General features: G+C 40.1%; 1 protein-coding gene across 1 annotated transcript; it reads right to left on the bottom strand.

Annotated features, from left to right (window-relative positions):
• Nucleotides 1-2,069: 2,069 nt before the first annotated feature.
• LOC126335787 (uncharacterized) lies at nt 2,070-2,822 on the bottom strand. Its single transcript, XM_049999250.1, has 2 exons — nt 2,580-2,822; nt 2,070-2,504 (listed from the first exon to the last, which is right to left on the bottom strand). Exons 1-2 carry the CDS (start codon nt 2,820-2,822, stop codon nt 2,070-2,072), a joined length of 678 nt encoding a protein of 225 aa, XP_049855207.1.
• Between the last annotated feature and the right edge of the window lie 14,578 nt (nt 2,823-17,400).

Below are 17,400 nucleotides of genomic sequence, written 5' to 3'. Positions count from 1 at the left end.
TTAATGCACGTTGCCTCCTGTACTTTGTCTTCTATTGTTGTGACGATGTCACTCACGTTGCTGGGTGCATCGTTATTTCGATTTTTGTGACACATCTGTGGATGCTTATGATTCAACACTAACAACTTCTGTTTGCTGACAGAAAGATTCATTTTTCTCATTAGCGGAAGGTTCGCACAGAACTCCCGATTCAGCATTAATGTTATGGGTCGCTATTGGTACTTAATTGCACATGTCCCCAGGGCGAGATCAATTACAGCTTCCCTTTCCCGAAGGAACACAAGACCCAGAAGCACCGGTACTGACAAGTTATCCATTAGTAGGAACGTGCATAATAAGCGATCATTTCCCAAGGAAACTTCCACCTTTGTCTGGAATTTTATACTCTGTGCTTTTTTTCCCAATGCTCCTATAACCTTACAATTTGAAACCGGCAAAATCGGCAAGCTCCTTATCTCCGGTACTTTCTTGAAAAACTGCGTGTTAATAACTGATTCATTCGCACCTGTGTCAAGCAGAATAGTAGTTGTTACACCATTTACAGCTGATGTGACACTTGCTTGGATATTTTCCCTTTGTGGCTTGTCAGAAACAGCAGGTTCCTGATATAGCTCATCTTCGATCCTGTTGCCATCATGATACAGCATCATGTTTATTTTTTGTTTTGTCGACCTATTGCCTTCATTGTTGGCCTCGGTCACCTGGCGAAGGCCTACAGGGACCGAAATCAGTTTGTTGGCTTCTGAGTGTTTTGTTTTGTTTCCAAAGGTACCTCCACTATTCTAACATTTTGAGAGTTTACAGTCGGAGGGGGCCTGCTTGGATCCCACCACGGTGGATATTGATTGTTTGCTATAGGTATAGCCTGTACATAATTTATTGGCTGACATGAATTGATAGAATTTTGCTGCGGCTGCCAATGACTTTGCCCTGGCTGTCGCCAATATTCACTGTCACCCCGCATATTTTTAGGCTTGTCTTTATATGGACTGTCTGACCTGTTGTCATTTCGTCTCTTTCGGTTGCTATTGTTATTGTTTGGGTTTTCATTGTGGTACTGCCTCTGATTACCATTCGGTTGTTGGTGTTCTTCCGCCTTTTGATAATTACTGTTATTACTATTTGTATAACCAAAATTTTGGTTGTATGGATTCCTACTACTATTATTATTGTATTTTCCATTGCTATAAGCTTTACTTTTGTTTTTCTTGGGACTACCTTCGCCCCTATTTCCATCAATTCCATTCCATGAATTTTTTCTATTAGGACTATTATTGTTGCTGATCACGTCAGAATTTTTTCTGGCGTCTTCTTGCACTAGATCCAGAGAATCAATTTCTGACAGAAATTCTTTCAGATCGGTGTCTGTAACATTAAATAATTTTTCTCTAATATGTATGGATAATCTAGGTTTTAACACTCGCAATAAGTCTCTGGTGGTTACTGGCTCATCCCAGTGCCGGTCATGTTAATATATTTTTCAAAGTACTTTCTCAAGGAACCTGACTTCGGATTGTACATTTCTGCATTGCAAACAATTTTACGGAGTCGCTCTTGAGTAGACGCTGACCAGAATTGATCAAGGAACTCCTTCTCAAAGTCGTGGAAAGTCTTGCAAGTTTCTGCTGCATTTAATGCACAGAGCGACGCATCACCAGAAATATGTGAAACCACAAACTGTATTTCCTGTTCTTCCGACCATGATTTTGGAAGAACACTTTTGAATTTTCGAATGAAAGCTACTGGATGTGTGTTTTTCTTGCTTTCTTCGTTAAATATTTGAAACTGTCTATGCTTAATTAGGCTTTCTTCATGCATCAAAGTAGTTAAGTGCAAGGAATTGATATCATTCGCAGGTGGTGTGGTTACTTTATTGCAAGTACATTCTATTCCACTATTATTGTTTCTTGGTGCCACATATTGCTCTGCTAATATCGGTTGATTACCAAAATTTGGTCTTCCTTGTGCATTAAAATTCGCCGTCAGATTATCTGCGATCTTTTGCCTGTCAGTACCAGTGTTGTCATTACTGCATACTGTCAGATTTTCAAAGTTTTGATTTTCAGAGCTCAGTACCCGGCTACTTCTGTTCGGACATGCTTTCGGATTTCCGAGGGAATGTCCTCCTGCATTGATTCCACAGCGGTAGCCAAGGCTTTGAATTGGTTCTCTAGCCTATCTTCTTCAGTTTGAAGACAGTTGACCTGAACTGGAATGTTTGTTAACGATTCAATAGTGGTTTTTACTGCATCGATCTCCTGCTTAAAATGGGTAGTAATAGCATTATCACGATCGACCAACACTTGATTTATCCTACGGACAATTTCTTTATCTCTTTCCAGTAAAATGTTGTTTATATTTTCCACCAATTTCTTTTCCTTTCCTTGGTCCCTGAGCTCCTGTTGCTGTTTTTCTATAAGCTTTTCCTGTCTACGTTTTTCCTTTTCCTGCAGAAGTTGTCGTTCACGCTCCTGCTCTTTAAGCTCGCGTTGTTTTTCACGTTCCTGCTCTTTAATAGTAAACTTTTAAAATAATGCTGTTAGCAAATCCTGTATGGACATAGCTTGAACATTACTAACTTCTGCCTCTTGCCCAGAAGAAATATTGTCACTAGTTCCTAACTGGTTGACTCCAGGAGTGTCAGCTTGTTTTTGCAACTCCTCGGTTTTACTCTCATTCGGGACATCAGTTTCAAAATTATCATTCATAATTAAATTTTCTAATAATTCCACAGAAATATGGGTAGATTGTTCTACCTGAGACTCTGATGTCATCTTTCCATCAGTATGCTCATTCGGTTTATTTTTCTTTTGTTTAACCATTGTATCACCAATATAGCTCAACAAATATTTAAATAAAAAAATGGATCTGAGCACTATGGGACTTAACATCCGAGGTCATCAGTCACCTAGAACTTAGAACTACTTAAACCTAACTAACCTAAGGACATCACAAACACCCATGCCCGGGGCAGGATTCGAAACTGCGACCGTAGCGGTAACGCGGTTCCAGACAAGTGCCTAGAAACGCACGGCCACACCGGCCGGCGATATAAATCACTCACAAGCACCAACTGACACAAAATAATCTTATAACTAACACATACACGCAAGTAACACTCAAAAATATTATTCTCGCAGCCAGAATATTCAATTATTACTACTTATTGCTGTAGGTACTCATTTTATAATTATACTGCACACGCAGCCAATGTTGTTACTGTGCTGCTGTAAGTTATGTGAACAGTAAGATCTGTTCTTACACGAATTGACTGTCAGTTGTGGATTGCACTGCTTATGTGAAGTTACTCGTATGTCTGGCACCAATGCAGATACAGATTCGTACAGCAGTTCCGTAGGAAGATGTCAATGCTCATGAAACAAGTAAATAATGATTAATAGTTTGTTTTGGTACACCGAACCTGTACTAGATCACAATTTCAATTATTAAAATGAATAAATGTGCATTTGTGGCCCCACGTTGGGTGCCAGTGGGGCGTTCGCTGTGTTATTCACTGGTTTTGTATTTAACTGATTTGTAAATGGAAATGATAATTTTATTTTATTACATTGAGTAATTACTAAATAAATTTTCTTCCGGCTAAAAATTTGATCAAGTTTGTTAAAGAACTCCCAGTTAACGTCGTGTTAAGGTGTTGTCTGTAAGTTGTTTAAGTGTCACTAAATTACAGTTCATACAACGGATTCTATACAACTATGGATTATGATGGAAACTGTTATCTTCAGCAAAATGATCATTAAAATGATCATCAGCCACGCACAACACTGGCGTATGTTACCTGAAACAATATTCATCGCAATTCGTGCGTAATTAATTTAGGCTCCATACATCTATTAGAAACGTTTGTTATAACAATCGTGCTATGAGCACTGTTTTTAAAGAACCAAACTGATTCCAATCATTTTCATTAAAATGAGTTCGGAACCACCAGTGCACATTTGTATTACGTTCGGCATTTATGTCTGCAGAGTTGCGTAATTTGAATTTGCCGCTGAGATAATTCTTCAGATGGCGGCAGACAATTGATAGAGACTTTCTATTGTTATACCAAATAAGTAAGTATTTTAAATGATTATTAAATTCTATAAACTATACATTCATATTGTGCACCATTTAGACCTCATCAAGCAACATTCGATTTGTTTCTAAGGAAAACACAGACAAAAAAGCGATACAAATCGCTGCGCTCCTTGCAGCGGAAAGAAATAATTAACACAGATTATGCTTACTGATAGAGGAATTAAAGTTACAAATAATTATTCACTCATATTTATAATAATAATAGATCTATTTTCAAGTAATAATTAACAAATAATTACAATTTCTTAACAGACCTCAGTTCGATATGCGTCTGGAACCTACAAAAGCCATCCAACAAAAGGTAAAAACAAAGGAAGACAAACGTAGGTCATAAAAGGAAATTACAATTATAATTGTCTTTGTATGATACACTTCGATATGTCCAATTATATCATAGAATATTATACAAATAATTAATATTTATAAGTTTTCACTGTTTTTCATACGTCGAATAGATAATGTTTTGTAACTGTTAGAGGCATAATTTCCTCTCGTCGCACTGTATCCAAAAATTTATCACGTGGATGTTACACAGAACATTGAAAGACTAGAGTCAAATAAGGTCGGAGGGATGAATCACATATTTTCGGAAATCATTAGGGGAAAATGACAAACTGAAAATTTAGTTCTATAGAACCAGAGATTTATTAACAGAATTTCATAAAAATATCTTCTACACAACCCTGAAGGTAGCACAGTCAGATAAATGTGAAAAGGAATGCACTGTAAGCATAATGTCTCATACATCCCAATTGCTGACAAGAAGAATATAAAGAAGAATAAAACTAAATTGAAGTTCAACCATACAGGCCATGAAGGCCCATCCGGACCGACCGGCCGCCGTGTCATCCTCAGCCCACAGGCGTCACTGGATGCGGATATGGACGGGGCATGTGGTCAGCACAACTCTCTCCCAGACCTATGTCAGTTTCCGAGACCGGAGCCGCTATTTCTCAATAAAGTAGCCCCTCAATTCACCTCACATGGGCTGAATGTACCCCACTCGCCAACAGCGCTCGACATACCGTGTGGTCTCCCATGCAAGTGCTAGCCCAGCCCGACAGTGCTTAGCTTCAGTGATCTGACTTGAAACTGTTACCACTGCAGCATGACCGTTCGCTAATATACAGAACAATGAGAAAGAAAATTTTAGCCTCTCATAAATGACAAACAGTTTGGCTTCAGAAAAAGTAAAGATTCCAGAGAGATGGATGTAGCACTCACTAATGGAAGCAAAGTCTAAAAAAAATTAAAACAAATCTAACATTTGTCGGCTCAAAAAGTGTTCGACAACAGAAAATGGTGCAAGTTGTTAAGAATTACCAGAGAAGTAGAATTAAAATATGGGTAAAAATGAATAACACACAATATGTACAAGCACGAAGCAGGAACCATAAGAATGTATGATCAAGACTGAAGTGTTCGGATTAAAAAGGGTATAAGACAACGGCGCAGTTTTCACCACCTCTGCTATCTATAAATTGAAGAACCAATAAAGAAAATAAAGGAAAAATTCAATAGCGCGCTTAAAACCCAGGGGGAAGGAATGCCGATGATAATATTTGTTCATAACGTTGCTGTCCTTACTGAAAGTATGGAAGAATTGTAGGACGAATGGAATGAACAGCCTACAGAGTACAGAATAATGAATGAGAATAAGCCGAACAAACACGAAACTAATGGTCCGTAGCAGAAATGAGATTCGCAAAAAAATCAACATCACAACTAATAACCACTAAGTAGTCTAATTGAAGCATTTCTGCGACCTTGGAAGCAAAATGTAGCATGTTGAACAAAGCAAAGAGGATGTAGGAAGGAGACTAACACAAGAGAAGTGAATACTCCTGGCTTAGAGAAGCCTTAATTTGATGAGGAAATTACCGAGAATTTGTGCCAGGATCACAACACTGTATGGAAGTGAATCGTGGAATGCAGCACACTGGCACAGAGGGGGAAGTCGTATGGGCAGTACCATATCAGCCAGGGATTGTTGACCAAACGCAAATAAAAACTATACTGGAGTATTCTTCAAAAGAACTACGATGATGGTCACTTGACCTTGAAAAGTACAGTTATTAGGGTAGACTGCCTACATGCCAAAAGGAATCTGTCATCAATAACTTTGTACGTATGATGTCATCAAGATTGTGGAAAATTTAAAAAAATGAAAATGGTGGTCGGGGTAAATTTAAAAGTTAAAGACAGCAATCCGGGAAATTTCCTTAGCATTCACTGAAAATGAAACAGCTAACCAGCACCTAAAAACAGAAGATGGTGGTGGTGGGAGATTGTCTCATCATGCATTAAAACTAAACAACCACTCAGACTTTAGTATTTTAACGAATACAAAGTACTTCGAAGTGTACGAATGCTCTGAATCTTTTGCATCATTATCCAACAAATTACATGAAGGGTTCAACATCAATATAACGAAGTAAAAGGGCGGCTCAGGAGTATCTGAAGCCTCTGAATTTCTTTTTATTCTGCATGCAAAGTGTTACCAATATGTCAAAATCAACATTGTGATACTTGACGTATACATTGCATTTATTGTCATGCTTACGCATTTTGCAGATATTTTAGATACGGAAAGAACATTCCGGGATTTGACAAGCTTTACTGATGTGGAAAATAGTCAGATTGGGGGACAGTTGTGAGTGGTTCACAGATCAAAGGCTGAGCATTTGCAAGTGCTCCAATCTTTTGAGGATGAAAGCACGAAGAATGAAAGAGCAGTTTATTTTATTTTACATTTTGAAGTTTCGCAGGATACTACTAGAAGTAATAATCATCGTTGGTGACTACGTATTTCTAATTCGTTGATAACATTTCATAACTGAATGTTGGTGGTTATTGTTTTGCATTCATTCTTACGTAAGAGAAACATAAATATCATAAATTTTATTATATGCTTAGGGCAACAACTTAAATTTATAAAAAAAACCTACGTGTTTTCAAGCAATAAATAGTTTTCATCAGTTATTGTGCATGATAAGTAGCCTTTGAAGCACGGAATTGAGCTTCATCAGGATAGACCTGAAAGATCGGTGTAACTCCCTGGAAGTATCTGGAATGAAATCAAGGTATCAGGACTCAACAACTTGATCCGTAAGAACGAAGATGACTAGTTTAATATCGATTCCAGATCAAATGTTTTGAATTTTTTTAAATGCGTGGTATATTCAGACCTGTGTTTCTACAGCTCATTCTTTCCTCATAACCGCTTCTGAATTCAGTTTCATATACCTAATGTCTCGACACGTTCTTGTTTCAAAACATTTTCAGTCAGAGCACACACATGTCTAATGCTATTGCATCAAAAGCTAATACATTAAGACAGGACTGAAAATTCCATTCTTTGAAGATTTTATAGTCAACTTTTGTCTGTTCCTTTCAGTAAAGAATTCTAGGACTGAAATATGTGCAAAATTACGAGTATTTCATGAGTAGCGAGAGACGAGTATTTGATGTTACAGTAACACTGTTTATTCTTGTCAACAAGTACTCTTCCAGATTGGCGTTAGATGAGCAATACTGCCCTTAAGTGTTTTGCAATGCAATATGCGTATCACATTAGGCGAGCTAAGAGAGGGTCATATCCATTGGATGTCAGCAAGATAATACTTGTTGGAACAAGCAAAACGCTCATGTAGCAAGTCCACTTCTCCTGATGTTTCCATACGTGTTTTGTGACACTTGACAGTCATTGTATAAAAATTTATATGCGTAAATAATTAATTGGAGGCATCATTCGAATTTTGCATGTAGCCACGTTTTGTTTCACATAACTTTTGGATGAATTCTTTTGAGCATGGTACAAAAAATTCAGATACTTTTGAGAAATCTGTAAAATGTTTTGAAAATTTCCAATTTAAATAGTTACGCTATTTTTGGATCAATAAGGCACAAAACAAATTTCAGTACGTTCAAATACTTTCAAACACACTGTAATGTGCTTTGAAGTATTGAAATTCACACACTTTACGTAATCTTTATATAAATGTAGAACAAAAAAGTCAGAGCGCTTCTATAGTTTTGATTACCTTAAAAGTACTTCGAATTACTGAAGGTAACTCAGTTTATATGTGTTTTTGGGTAACTATGATGCAAAAATTTCAGAGAGTTCTGATACTTTTACTACTCTATATATGGTAACTGGTTATTTCATTTTAATGAATGCTAAAAAAAGTTGACACCAATGGCATCTTGCATTTTTAAGTGGTGTGATTGAACATTTTTATGGATGATAAAATGATTTCCCGATATAGCCATTTTTAAATATCACACCACATTAAAGATTTTCGCCATCTCGAAAACGTCATATCTTCGAAGTTATTGATGATATTCTGCCTAGCATGTAGGCAACCTGCACTAATACTTGCTTGCACTTTTCAAGATGAAATGGTCGCCATCTTGGGTTGTGATGATGTGATACCGCATACTTCAACACCGCATTTAAGTGCGAAATGTTCCATAAAACCTATGGATATACTACTCACGCAACACTGTTTCTTGAAATAGCTGTATAAACACATTTGTTCCACAGAGCTAATCAGAAAAGTGTTTATCAAACGACGATAAAATCATTTATTTCTCCACTATCTACTAACCAGCAATAGTATTTTCCCCTTACTCCTGTATTGTCAATCTATTCTATGTAGAAGTCTGAATATCTGCTTTATGAAATGTAAATCCGATTTATTTCAAAAGAAAGCTTGAAAATATCTCTGGAATGGCTAAATAAACAAATCAAAAATAGATAAATGAAGAGAATCCGCGATAACTGAAAGTGTATCATTCATAAAGAGAAATTAACATAAATTACAGCACATTACAATTTACATAACGTGGCGGGTACCTGACTTATAATGCTAAAGTGTGTTGTTGGTCATGAAATAACTGCGAATGTAAGTTTTCTGTGACAGGATAGCGAGAGTTTGTTTCAGTGCGTGTGGCTACCAAGCGCTGAGCCGGAACACGATGGAGCATTTCTGACCGAACAGCCTTGGAAACTTGTATCTGAGGGGCGCTACAATCTGGTACCTTTCATGGCTGGCGATACTGATATGGAGCGTGTTGCACACACACAGCCTAAGTGAGTTAAAATTTTCTCGTTGTTTTCTATACATACGTATCAATATTGTAGTGAACCCTGTGTATCAGTTACATCATCAGGAGCTCGATGATTTACAAAAATAGGATACTGAATATACACTTGACAAATCCCTATAATACGTACCTCACAAAAGTCCCTGCATTAGTCACCGAGGACCAATGACTAATGCGCACCACGTCAGGCAGTTACGTTGATCCACATGCATGCATTACTTTTTTATTTTATTTTATTTTTTTTGCAATCTGTCTGACTGATCGATTCACCCCACCACATCTCCGCTTCCCATCTTTCTCTCAGAGAAGCACTTGCACCCGAAGTCCTTCATTATTTGTTGATTTGTTGTGTATAAACCAGTCCCTTTCTTTCCCTCCTGCTTCACCCCACACAACTCCCTGAATATTCATGTAAGCTTTTCCTTAGTATCTCAACTATCACATTTCCCATTATGTAGTCACTATTTTCCATACGTTCCTGTTCCCGTGAATTCTGCGAAGAACCTTTTCATTTCTTGTCTTACCACTGATCCCGATATTCAACATCCTTCTATACCGCCCTATCTCAAATGCTTCGATTATCTGCTTTCCCAGGTATCCCACAGTCCATTATTCCCTTCCCAACAATACTGTGCTCCTGACACATAGCCTACACTATCTCTCTTTAAATTCAGGTCGATGTTTGATACTATTTCAATTTTTTTAGGCAGAAATTCCTTCCTTGCCTGTGCTAATTCGCATTTTAAGTCCACCTTGCATCCTAGGTAATGCATTATTATACTTCTAAAGTAGCAGAATTCCTTTGGCCTCCTTTGAATTACCGTCTCCAAATTTAATGTTGAGTTTATAGCTAATCTCATTTCTGTTACTCCTCGTTAGACTCTTGTCGGTTTGCTCTCAGTACCTAGGACTTCTAAACACTTCATTCCATTCAACACTCCAGCAATTCCTCCTGACTTTCACTGAGGATAACAATAACATTAGCGAACGTTAACACTAATTTCCTGGATTTCAATCTCACTTACGGATGTTTCTTGCATTAACACCATTGCTTCTTAGCTGTGTAGATTGAAAAATAGGGGTAAGCGACTGCTTCTGTGTCTTACTCCGTTTTTGATGCAATCACTTACTCCTTGTTCTTCCATATTGTTTCCTTTTGGTTGTTGTGCATATTGTGTGTTACCCGTCTTTCCACGTAGCTTACACCCATTTACCGAGAATTTCGAATATCTTTCACCACTCTTCGTTGTTTAACGCTTTTCATCGGTCGACAAATGCTGTGAAGGTGTCTTGATTTCTCTTTAGCGTTGCTTCAATTATCGAGCGCGAAGTCAGACCTGTCTCTGTGGAACCTTCGGCTTTTCTAAAGCCAAACTGATCGTCATCCAACAGATTCTCATTGTTTCCAATTTGTTGTAAATTATTCTTGTCAACAACTTGTGGTTCATGGTGTGAGTTCCTGTAGTCATGTCCTAGTTCATGAACCACGGGCAATGTATGAGTGGCCAAGTAAGTGGTCCCGACAGTCGGAATACCAGTTACTTTGGAATAAGGCTGAGCATCTCGGACATATTCTGAGTCGTGGTCACCTTTGTGCTCAGACGGCAAAGACTACCAAATCCACCGGTTAGTCCCTCAACCGTTAGGGTTAAAACTCAATGGGACTCGGGGCAATTAAGGCTAGCAACCTGCCTCCCCGATACTTTAAATATGATGCTGGCAACAATCAGAACAAAATGCCTCGGACCTTTGGAGGTGACGGAGTCCCACCTCTAACTGACAAACCAGGGACTCGGAAGATACGACTTGGCAAACAAATGGTAATGAGATGGGAAGCTATTAATATCAATGGGGGCTACCTTGGGAAGAAGGTAGAGCTGGCAGAGGCTGTAAGTAAGATGGGGCTGGACGTTTTAGCTGTTAGTGACATTCGGGTAATGGGTGAGAAAGAGAAAGTGGGAAAATACAAGGTATACCTGTCAGGAGTCAAAGCAGAAATAGCACAATGGGGTGTAGGGCTTTACATCAGGAAAGAAATGCAACCCAGCGTAGTTGCAGTAAGGTATGTAAACGAACGACTGATGTGGATAGATGTGACAGTGTCTAGCAAGAAAATTAGGATTATGTCAGTATATTCGCATTGTGAAGGGACAGATAAAGATAAGATGGAAAGTTTTTATGAGGCACTCAGTGATGTAAAGTAAAGAGGACAGTAAGAGTAAAGGACAAGGACAGTGTTCTGCTCATGGGTGATTTTAATGCCAGGATCGGAAATCGAACAGAAGGATATGAAAAAGTTATGGGTAAATTTGGAGAGGATATGGAGGCCAACAGGAACGGGAAACAACTCTTCGATTTCTGGGCCAGTATAGGCTTAGTAATCACAAACTCCTTTTTTAAACATAAGAACATTCACCGGTATACTTGGGAAGGCAGGGGAACCAGATCTGTCATTGACTATATAATAACAGATCAGGAATCCAGGAAGGCTATGAGGAACACACGTGTATTCAGGGGATTCTTTGATGACACGGATCATTATTTAATTTAATTTAATTTAATTTAATTTATTTAATTTTAATTGGGATTGTGAGGCTGAAAGTGCAGGAGGTCAGGTCCACATGTAGGAGGATAATAGTGGAGAAACTTCAGGATAAGGAAATCAGGCTCAAGTACATAACAGCGATCTCAGACAGGTACCAGTTAGTTGAATGTAGTCAATTACAGCCATTGGAAAAGGAATGGACAAGGTACAGGGACACAGTACTAGAAGTGGCCAAAGAATGTCTTGGAACAGTAGTGTGTAAAAGTAGGATGAAGCAAATAGCTTGGTGGAATGACACAGTCAAGGCAGCCTGTAAAAGGAAAAAGAAGGCGTATCAAAAATGGCTACATAGTAGAACTCAGGTAGACAGAGAAAGTTATGTTGAAGAAAGAAACAAAGCCAAACAGATAATTGCAGCATCCAAGAAGAAATCTTGGGAAGACTTTGGAAACAGGTTGCAGACATTAGGTCAAGCTGCTGGAAAACCATTCTGGAGTGTAATTAGCAGTCTTCGAAAGGGAGGTAAAAAGGAAATAACAAGTACTTTGGACAGGTCAGGAAAGCTGCTGGTGAATCCTGTGGATGCCTTGGGCAGATGGAGGGAATATTTTGAATAGTTGCACAATGCAGGTGAAAATACGATCAGCAATGTTTGAGATTTCGAGGTAGAATGGGATAGGAATGATGATGGAAATAGGATCACATTTGAGGAAGTGGAGAAAATGGTCAATAGACTGCAGTGCAATAAAGCAGCTGGGGTGGAAGAAATTAAGTCGGAACTCATCAAATACAGTGGAACGTCAGGTCTTAAATAGTTACACAGGATAATTTTAATGGCCTGGGAGACGGGACAGGTTCCATCAGACTGGACAAAAGCAGTAATCACACCAATTTTTAAACATGGAAACAGGAAAGATTGTAACAACTACACAGGTATCTCTTTTATCAGCGTTGTGGGTAAAATCTTCTCAGGTATTGTTGAAAGGAAAATGCGAGTATTAGTTGAGGACCAATTGGATGAAAAGCAGTGTGGGTTTAGGCCTCTTAGAGGTTGTCAGGACCAGATCTTTAGCTTACGGCAATTAATGGAGAAGTGTTATGAGTGGAACAGGGAATTGTATCTATGCTTTATAGATCTAGAAAAGTCATATGACCGGTGTCCTAGGAGGAAGTTACTGTCTGTTCTACGAGATTATGGAATAGGAGGCAAACTTTCGCAAGCAATTAAAGATCTTTAAATGGATACTCAGGCAGCAGCTATAGTTGACAGTAAATATAGTTCATGGTTCAGAGTAGTTTCAGGGGTAAGACAAGGCTGAAACCTGTCTCCACTGTTGTTCATATTATTTATGGATCATATGTTGAAGACAATAGACTGGCTGGGTGAGATCAAGATATGTGAACACAGAATAAGCAGTCTTGCATATGCGAATGACTTAGTTGTGATGGCAGATTCGATTGAATGTTTGCGAAGTAATATTTCAGAGCTAGATCAGAAATGTAAGTACTATGGTATGAAGATTACCATCTCCAAAACGAAAGTAATATCAGTAGGAAAGAAATATAAACGGATTGAGTGCCAAATAGGAGGAACAAAGTTAGAACAGGTGGACGGTTTCAAATACTTAGGATGCATATTCTCACAGGATGGCAACATAGTGAAAGAACTGGAAGCGAGGTGTAGCAAAGCTAATGCAGTGAGCGCTCAGCTACGATCTACTCTCTTCTGCAAGATGGAAGTCAGTACCAAGACTAAGTTATCTGCGCACCGTTCAATATTTAGACCAACTTTGTTGTATGGGAGCGAAAGTTGGGTGGATTCAGGTTACTTTATCAACAAGGTTGAGGTTACGGATATGAAAGTAGCTAGGATGATTGCAGGTACTAGTAGATGGCAACAATGGCAGGAGGGTGTCCACAATAAGGAAATCAAAGAAAAACTGGGAATGAACTCCATAGATGTAGCAGTCAGGATGAACAGGCTCAGATGGTGGGGTCATGTTACACGCATGGGAGAAGCAAGGTTACCCAAGAGACTCATGGGTTCAGCAGCAGAGTGTAGGAGGAGTCGCGGCAGACTAAGGAGAAGGTACCTGGATTCGGTTAAGAATGATTTTGAAGTAATAGGTTTAACATCAGAAGAGGCACCAATGTTAGCACTGAATAGGGGATCATGGTGGAATTTTTAAGGGGGCTATGCTCCAGACTGAACGCTGAAAGGCATAATCAGTCTTAAATGATGATGATGATTAACAACTTGTAAGCAACAGATGTTAAGCTGATTTAGCGATAGTTATCACACCTACAAACCTATGCTATCGTCGGTATTGTATGTTATTTCTCCGAAAGCCAGACGCATAGATTGTAAAAAACGAACTTGAACGTCGGTTGGTTACCATTTCCCCTAGTGATTTTAAAAATTCCGTCTGTGCCTTGTATCGTACTTGATCGTAAATTATCCGCTTCCATGTTGGACTCTAATACTGGATGGCCTATGTCTTCCATATCAACTCCCATTTCACATAGCATGTGTACTGCGTAAAATGCTAATGTAACTAGGTGCTATATCATTTTGTACACAGGAAAGGTAGCAATATAGTGAAATGGAAATTATTTTTGTTGTTATAGATAGCAATGTAACTACAGCTTATAACAAGTAAGGGACGATCTAAAAGCTTCCGTTTAGGGGCGTTGCTGCAGCGAGTAGCGCGACTCCGAAGCGGTATATATAAGCACCGACCTGTAGGAAAGGGGTTGGTATGGCACTCTTGTCTTTCCGACGAGCGTGCCGTAAATCCGGAAACAAAACAGAACCATCCTACAGTAATTCTTTTCATTGCTGCCGAAGAACAAACACCGGTAACATTCATGGGAGAATGAAGAATGATAACGGGGGAGCAGGTCTGTCCTAAGCGACCGGTGTGGAATTATGTGCGAAGTTCCATGCTGGTCACGATTAGACACAAGGCGCCGGTCGATCTGCGAGCAAGCCTCATCCAACTGGTGTCTCCATCACTGAGGCGCCTTGCCACGGTTCGCGCGGCTCCCCCCCGTCGGAGGTACGAGTCCTCCCACGGTCATGTGTTTTGTGTTTGTTTTCCTTAACGTACGTTAGTTTAAGATTAATAGTGTGTAAGCCTAGAGACCGATGACCTGAGGAGTTTGGTCCCATGGGAACGTACCACAATTTTCCAAATTTCCATCATTACGGTGCAGTGTTGACAACGCTTGAGAAGTTATGGTGTGCAGTGATGGCGAAACGTCTGGCAAAATTGCGACACAGGGTGCTGCTGCTTCTTGACATCGCACACATATTTAACGAAGGAGTAACGCCAACTTAAGTGCCAGACACGGACCACCCTCCTTATAGTCCTGAGCTTTCGCTATGCGATTACCACTCTTTCTGTACCTTTAAAAGGGCCTTTAAGTCTACGGTGCCTGCTGGACGGGGATGTGCAGCAACCAATTACGGATATCTTACAGAGCAGGACATGTTTTACCTGACGAGTTCTTCAACCTGCTGCGTCGATGGTGTGATTTCCTCAGTGCACTCGGTTATTTTGCGTGATTGGCATACCGATTCTGCACCGTACATCTGCCGAACGGAAACTTTTTGATCGACCCTTATAACTCAAACCTGAACATATCCAATGAGCCAAACAGCGTACATACTGGACAGTAGAAGACTAAGTACGTGTAGTGTGGTATGACGATTTTGTCTGTTCTGAATTGATGCGAGACGTCGAGTGCACTCATAGTGTTTAACTAACAGTATGTGGGGGGGGGGGGGGGCTTAGTTGAACCAGGGATGGCTCTATGAGGTTTTGAGAGTGCTTTCCTAGCATGACAGGCTCATTAATTTAGGTTGTCATGGACATGAGCCCGATTATTTATTTCAATGTCGTCAGTGATGCACTTTCTTTTCCATGTAATTGAGATGTTTGCTTTGGCCGCCCTCGTCTTCTAAGATGTCGACAGCAGTGTTCACAAGGCTGTAAATAAATGATCCTGGTTTTACGAACTCTCTCGCATCCTATCGTACCTCGCCTGGCCCTTTGTCAATTCAATAGGAACTGTCCTGATATATCAAAATTCTCACAGACTGGTAGTTCTGTGAGATCTCAGCCTCTGAGTGGCCTCAGGTGCAGGAGGCATACCTGAAGGAACTTGTACTGTGTTGGTGTGTTCTACAGATGACTAACCTTTTCTCAGGTTGTCAGGACCCACGAAAACTTCGGCGTCTAAGTGCAGAACAAAATATTTACAAAAATTAATCCTCAACGCGAAGTCAATTGGACTCAATATGTTTGTTCCATTGTTCGCCATTCCTTTGATTAGACGGCAAATTGCCCTTGACCTGAGATGGCTGGTATATGTTTGATCTGTCGCCAGACATCAGTGGCAGAAGTTCTTCAGCTTACGCTTAAACACATCCATCAACGATTACGGAGCCCCCTTTCATCTGGAGTCAAATGACGCAGCAGGAATTGCAGGACACTTGATTCAAGATGTTATATAGGGTGTTACGAAACTATTCCTTCAAAGTGATACCAGAGGTAGAGAACATCAAAACAAATACATTTAGTCCTGGTACATGTGGTCCCTGACGGCAGTTTCTAATGGTTCAAATGGCTCTAAGCACTGTAGGAATTAACATCTGAGGTCATCAGTTCCCTAGACTTAGAACTACTTAAACGTAACTAACTAACTAACTAACTAACTAACTAACTAACCAACCAACCTAATGACATCACACACATCCATACCTGGGGCAGGATTCGAACCTACGACCGTAGCGTTTCCGGACTTAAGCGCCTAGAACCGCTCGGCCACAGCGGCCGGCAGCAGTTTCTAATGCTAGGGACTGTTTACGCAGAAGGTAGTTTAGCATGCCAATTACAGAAGAGACATTCCCACGAAATGCTCGAATGAGTCATTGGCCTCTATCTACGCAGAATATTGTCGGACCACTGACTGTCTTCTCCATTCGATGATACCTGGCATGTCCGCAATCGCTCTAGCAGTGACGGCAGTTATAGCAACAGGGTCTTCTTCTGTGAATGTATGCTTTCCCTGCGTATACAGCTGGCGAACAGTTCTCGGGCTTCAAGCCGGGTAGCGATGTCTTCAAACTGCGACGTTTCGACGAGTGACATACTCATCATCTTCTGGCGAAGACCGCCACCCGGCTGGAAGCCCGAGAACTCTTCGCCACCAAGGTCGTCTTCTGTTTCCACAATGGTTTTGCATCAGCTGCTTGATAAGACCCAGTGGAAGAATTCCAGACGCTGAGGTGACCTGAGTGGCCACGCCACAGGGCCACCTCGGGTGATCCATAGATTCCCGAAGGTGGATCTCAGATGATTCCTCACAGTAGTACTGGAATGGGCTGGAGCTCCACAGTGCTGGAAGTACATTCTTTGTCTAAGATACAAAGGTACATCTTCCAGCAGTTCTGGCAACACATGTTCGTCAACGTTACGGTATCTGTCCGCTGAGGCGCTATCGAAGACTGCATGGTCCAACTATCCATCTCCGATAATGCCGGCCCACGCATTAACACCGAATCACTGTTAATGAGCAGGAGTTGGAGTACCTCATTGATTCACATGCGCCAAACGTGTGAACTGTGGATACAGGAACAT

This window comes from Schistocerca gregaria, chromosome 2 (genome assembly GCF_023897955.1).
Source record: "Schistocerca gregaria isolate iqSchGreg1 chromosome 2, iqSchGreg1.2, whole genome shotgun sequence".
Classification (NCBI taxonomy): domain Eukaryota; kingdom Metazoa; phylum Arthropoda; class Insecta; order Orthoptera; family Acrididae; genus Schistocerca; species Schistocerca gregaria.
This window is presented reverse-complemented; position numbering and strand designations above follow the sequence as displayed.

Coding starts and splice junctions, on each gene's coding strand:
- LOC126335787 (XM_049999250.1), bottom strand. CDS start 2,822: ATGGTTAAACAAAAGAAAAATAAACCGAATGAGCATACTGATGGAAAG. Junction 2,505..2,579: donor CTTCTGGGCAAGAGGCAGAA/GTTAGTAATGTT, acceptor ATTAAAGAGCAG/GAACGTGAAAAACAACGCGA.